The 5,649-nt window shown below is 36.7% G+C and overlaps 1 protein-coding gene across 1 annotated transcript; it reads right to left on the reverse strand.

The window, feature by feature from the left end:
• Nucleotides 1–1,815: 1,815 nt before the first annotated feature.
• On the reverse strand, nt 1,816–4,798 carry LOC108763439 (myb/SANT-like DNA-binding domain-containing protein 3). Its single transcript, XM_018511080.1, has 4 exons — nt 4,699–4,798; nt 2,584–2,776; nt 2,347–2,519; nt 1,816–2,207 (listed from the first exon to the last, which is right to left on the reverse strand). Exons 1-4 carry the CDS (start codon nt 4,796–4,798, stop codon nt 1,816–1,818), a joined length of 858 nt encoding a protein of 285 aa, XP_018366582.1.
• Between the last annotated feature and the right edge of the window lie 851 nt (nt 4,799–5,649).

Genomic DNA, 5,649 nt, shown 5'->3' on the forward strand with positions numbered 1-5,649 from the left:
TGCTCCATTATTTTCAACAGCAAAAAATCGCCGAGCACGCAAACACGAATCTAACCTTTATGCCTCTCACATAAAAACAACACATGCTATATAGTCAAAACTGTGAACATATGATCGTGACGAATGTACCAACACAACAACAAAAAATTTTTGAAATTAGAGTGTACAGAGCGCGCGAAATTCGAAAAGTCACCTTACTTTTTGATCACACCTCGTATAGCCAATCTTCTGTTTCACGCATAATTAGAAGAGTGTCTATATTGTTTGCCAGATATTTGGATGAATATGTTAACTTTCCGCAAAGAAGAAATGATCTAGTGGAAAACATTAGGCTTTTTCATAATATGATCCATTTCCCAAACGTGTCAGGTTGTATAGATGGTACTCATTCTGTATTGCTAATTCAGGTGGCCAAAATGCAGAAGTATTCCGAAATCGCAAAGGCTATTTGTCCCTAAACGTATAGTTGCAATTTTGCTAGTTGGTTAGCGTTATTAATAAAGGAAACTTGCGGCGACTCTTATGTACATTTACATAATTTTTACTAGGTGATAAGTGGACCTCGATTGGAAATATTAGATATTGTAGCAAGATATCCGGGATCAACCCATGACAGCCGAATCTATAATAGAAGTGCTGTTCGCGGTCGGTTTTATAGAAATGGAATTCCTGGATTACTGTTGGGGGACAACGGTTACGCTTGCAGTCACAAGTTACTGACGCCCTTTTTGGTACCACAGAATATACATGAAATTAATTACAATGCCGCTCATAACACAACCAGAAATAGAGTAGAGAGATTATTCGGTATTTGGAAGCGCCGATTTTATTGTTTATACTTTAAGAACTAAACTGAATACCTCAATGGCCATAATTTGTGCTACGGCTGTGCTGCACAACATTGGGCTACAGCATGACTTCTACATTCCCGATGAAGAAGAAGAAGAAATACAAGAGGAAGACGAAAATGATGTTGATCCACCAGCTAACAACGTTGTGCCTGGTGGGCTTGCATTCCGTCATGCCTTTGCTCTGACAAATTTTTAATTTACACAATGGGTTTATTGAAATATATTTGTCAATAAAATATTTTTTATTAATTAAGTAAATTATAAGAAATATATCAAATTGTTTGTATTAACACATGTGATATTAACATACATTTTAATAAAGTAACTTTAAAATTAACCATAAGTTCGCACCTTTTAAATTAACTCTTATTATATTAATATAATACTTTAAACTCCAATAGACAAAAAGAGGAACATACAACAGATATATCAAATATCATATTTAAAAAACATAGTGACACTATACAATTTTCTGAGATTACTACTTACAATAACAGTTATCACAACATAATTATTTTTTAATCCTTAGTTATTAAATCATTGCAATATCTTTGGTAACGATCGCACATATATCATAATTAACTGTAATAAATTGATCAGTGATAAAATATTATTGTTCAGTGACTTATCACTAATTAACTTGTTACAGCCAGTAATACCTTTCTGTAAGGGTTCTAATGGCCAGCAGCTATATTACAACTACAACCTGAACACGAAATATATTTTTAGCATCACTCAGACAAAAATAAAAGTGATATTTGTCTTACATAGTAAAAACAAAACAAAAAATTGCAATTGCATTCATAAACTCAAAATTGCTTTCACGAACATTTATCCTAATGATAAAATCTGTTGCTTGAAATATTAAACATAGTAAGAATAATAACCCAGATAACACGCATGTCTTAAAGGACATCAAAAAGATATCTTAAAGACATCTTATGCGTGTTGTTTGGAAAAAATTTTATTTTGTACTTTTATCGTTTATTTCCTGCTTTGCCAGAACTCGCAAAACAGCCAATTTTGTTTCGGCCGTTGCTACTTTCATTCTTTGTTCATGAAGTTCCTTTTGTTGTTCTATGTTGTGTTTAACTTTTTCAACCTGCAGTTCTAATAACATATCATTGCAGTTGCATATTTTTTTAGACGTAACGTGCAATACATTGTCATTGCGTGATTTCAACACCCTTTTATTATTCTTAGGTGATGCCTTATTAATGGCTTCAGTATTTCCTCTTTCTAATAGTCTTGTACTGCAGGAAGCTTTGGAAGTACTAGCAGTCTCATACACATCAATGTCTGAATCTTCTTCATGCAAAGAGTTGGATGATCCATTTCCATCTAATGTTGCTGTAGCTATTAACAAAATTTAGTCTGGATTCTTATCTCCATTACCCATTTTTCATTAATTAGCATTTGGTGTCAAAGCACTGTTGCCTGTATGAGGATCCAGGCTTACTTTTACATATACTTTAAATGAAACAGTCAATTGTACTAACTTTTTTTTCATATACTGCAGTACTATCCCATTTGTTTTCTAACTCTACGTCTATGTTTGGAATAGTAGCTTGCGCTACGTCTGTAACAACATTCGTCTCTTCGGGCGTAAGAGGACCTCCACCGGTTAACAATTGATTTTGTCGTAGTATCGTGTTTTGTTGCCTACTTCTGTAACATTTAATAAATAGATACGTATTATATTCTATATGACATTAATAAGGTATAAACTTACTTTTGTTTTATGTTATCCCAACATTTCTTTAGTTGCTTTGTACTTTTGGGCGTGAAGCCTTGACTACAAAAAGATTTACGAATATTTTCCCATACAGCATTTTTTGCTTGTATTGTAGTACCATCTGTTTTCTTATTTTCCAAAATTTCTTTATTTTCAGCTACTTGATGAACAATAAACAGTTTTTCTGTTTCTGAAAATATCTGCCTATCCATCATGTTTTATCTTGTCCACGAAAAACACGAAAATTAAGCAAAAGCGTTAATATCAAAATCTTTTGTCAGCGAAAAACGCAAGAATTTTGCAAATATATGATAATACAAGAAAGCAAGTTGCTGAAATTTGACATACGTTTGATAATAGTGCGTAAAATCTTAACCTATTCGTCAGTGTTGCCATTAGCAGCACAAGAAAAATCAAATTCTTCGATACTTCAGTAAGTATTACTCAAGTCAACACTATGAAATTACACATATTATATCAATCCTTAAGTTCAGCTCAAGGCGCACTTAGCTGAGGCAGCCTAAAGTCATTGGGAATCCTAAAGTCGAGGAGGGATTATGAATACGGCCCGTAGTCCAAAGGTCCCAGGTTCGAATCCCGTAAGTAAGTGAATTTTTCACTCAATTATTTCTAATATTGATTATACATTATTTGAGGAATATTGGCGAATTTAAAAACCATGTATAGCCAATGTAAAACATTGGGTAAGAATTGAATCCCCAATATTGGCTAAATATGACTAGGCGTCTACTTTACAATATTGGACCAATATTGGTTATCCAATGTTTTAATATTGGCTGTACATTCGTTTCCCAATATTGCGCCAATAATTTATGCTACTAGGGTTTGGTGTCCGTCTGACATTCTTTAGGCAAGGAGTGCTAGTTCCGTGTCCTTCTGACATTCTTTACACAATTATTACGCACTACGCAAGGAGCGCTAGTAGTGATACATATACGATCAGCGAGTGCTGCGATCTGGAGACACGACAATGGTCGCGTTCAGCAGACTCAACTGTTGTGGAGCGGATCCGTGAGCGCTCGCTGCTATTGGTGTATTCTTCTAGATCATCCAATAGCAGCGAGCGCTCACGGATCCGCTCCACAACAGTTGAGTCTGCTGAACGCGGCCATTAGGGTACGTATCCACTGAGCGCCTCACGCGTCGCGTAGTCCACCGCGTCACGACGCGGCGCGAAAGAGAGAAAGAAAGGGGTATAAACTTCACTCTTTGGCCGATATTCATAGTCAGATCTTATATTCAAGACCGTCTTAAGTACGGTCTTAAGAAGTCACGAACCAATCAGAGGGCTGCATTAGCGTCTTAAGACATTACTTAAGACGGTCTTGAAATAAGAATCGACTATGAATACCAGCCTTTCTCTCTTTTGCGTCGCGTCGTGACGCGGTGGACGACGCGACGCGTGACGCGTGACGCGCTCGGTGGATACGTACCCTTATGGTACGTTTCCACTGAGCGCGTCACGCGTCGCGTCGTCGAAGAAGAGAAAAAGAGAAGTTGTGTATTTATATAATCTTATCTCTTTCTCTCTTTCATGACGCGACGCGTGACGCGCTCAGTGGAAACTTAGCCTTAGGCTGTGTTCCAAAATTGTTTGTCAGCGCTGCGAGCATGTCGTCATAAGTGCATGCTACCAATAGTGTTCCAATTTCATAAGCATGCAAACGCAGCTTTCATTTTGGAACGATATTTTCAGTGCTGTCAGCATATAGCGACGTCCGCGAAAAAAAACAAGTAACCTAGAAATATGGAGAGAAGCATACAGAATAATAGTAATAGTAATGAGGAAGTTAAGGAAGTTAAGGAAACGGTATATACCATTGATGTTTCGAGGATAGTCAAAAACCAGTTTGTTCATAGATGGAATCAGATTTGTAGATTGTTAAACAAAATTTTATGCAAAGCTAAATGATTGTATTGAGAAATAATGTACATATTTTGTTAACGCCTATTGTATGTGAATAAAATAAATTTACTTTTTGATTTCCTCTTGTACATAGGTTATGTCAATTTTTGTATTTGAATTCGAAATAAGAATAAATAAGTGTGACTACAAAAAGCAGACTACAAACAAATTATAAATCTACTCACTACTTCTTGCTTTCTTAGCATCTTCTACAGAAACACTGAGTTTATACTCAGTGTTACTCTCAGCATCGATTAAAATTAACTCCTCCATCTTTTCCGCCATCTTGTGCTGTAGCTGCCTCACCTCGCAACCGCAGCAGCCGCAGTAGGAAATGACGACAACATTAATGACGTCTTTACCCTCTCGCAGCATTGCCACAGCGTGCTACGATGATTTTTGGAACGGTGTTGGCAGTACTGCCAGCGCTGACACAATTTTGGAACACAGCCTTAGTGTATACACTTTTGGTTAGGTTAGGAAATTCGTCACATCGATAGTAGTAGAGGAACACGTAAGTGATTTTCTGCTTCTGCAATACACAATTTTAGACTAAAGCGGGGAGCACAGACTCTTGCATAACGCATAACACGTAATGCATAAGAATATGTACCAATCGAAGTTCTCCGTTTCTTTCCCTTCCATGTAATAGAGAACTCTGGTTGGTTCAATTTCTTATGCCTCATGTGTTATGCGTTATGCAAGAGTTTGTGCTCCTCGCTTTACTCGCCACATTTTTGTACGGAATGAACGAATCTGGCAAAAAAAATTACCCCGTGAACCGAGATATTAATCGTTAAAGTTGATGACTATTCAGGTTAGAAAAACCGTCACATCGATGGTGGTATAGATTACAGCAGAGTATGGTAATTATTCAGAATACCTCCCTCACCTCCGATTTCGATAAAATTAGGCTTATTTGACGCGTTTTTGCATGAAACGAAAGAATCTGGCAGAAAAAAGTGTCGCTCTGCCTCGCGAACCGAGATATTTAGCGTTAAAGTTGAGGACTATGGAGGTTAGGAAATCTGTCATACCGACTATGTGTAATAAATTAAACGTATGTAGTAGTGCTTAGACAGTGTCCGCTTGGAATATTTGTAACCCATGTAGACAGTGGGATGTATAGACAGTAA

Source organism: Trachymyrmex cornetzi, unplaced genomic scaffold, assembly GCF_001594075.2.
Source record: "Trachymyrmex cornetzi isolate Tcor2-1 unplaced genomic scaffold, Tcor1.1 scaffold359, whole genome shotgun sequence".
NCBI lineage: Eukaryota > Metazoa > Arthropoda > Insecta > Hymenoptera > Formicidae > Trachymyrmex > Trachymyrmex cornetzi.

What these genes read in the sequence shown, in the direction of transcription:
- LOC108763439 (XM_018511080.1), bottom strand. Translation starts at nt 4,798, where the DNA reads ATGGCGGAAAAGATGGAGGAGTTAATTTTAATCGATGCTGAGAGTAAC. An exon ending in TGGGATAACATAAAACAAAA is followed by an intron (nt 2,520 to 2,583) that starts GTAAGTTTATAC and finishes TAAATGTTACAG; the next exon opens with AAGTAGGCAACAAAACACGA. An exon ending in AGTATATGAAAAAAAAGTTA is followed by an intron (nt 2,208 to 2,346) that starts GTACAATTGACT and finishes TTTTGTTAATAG; the next exon opens with CTACAGCAACATTAGATGGA.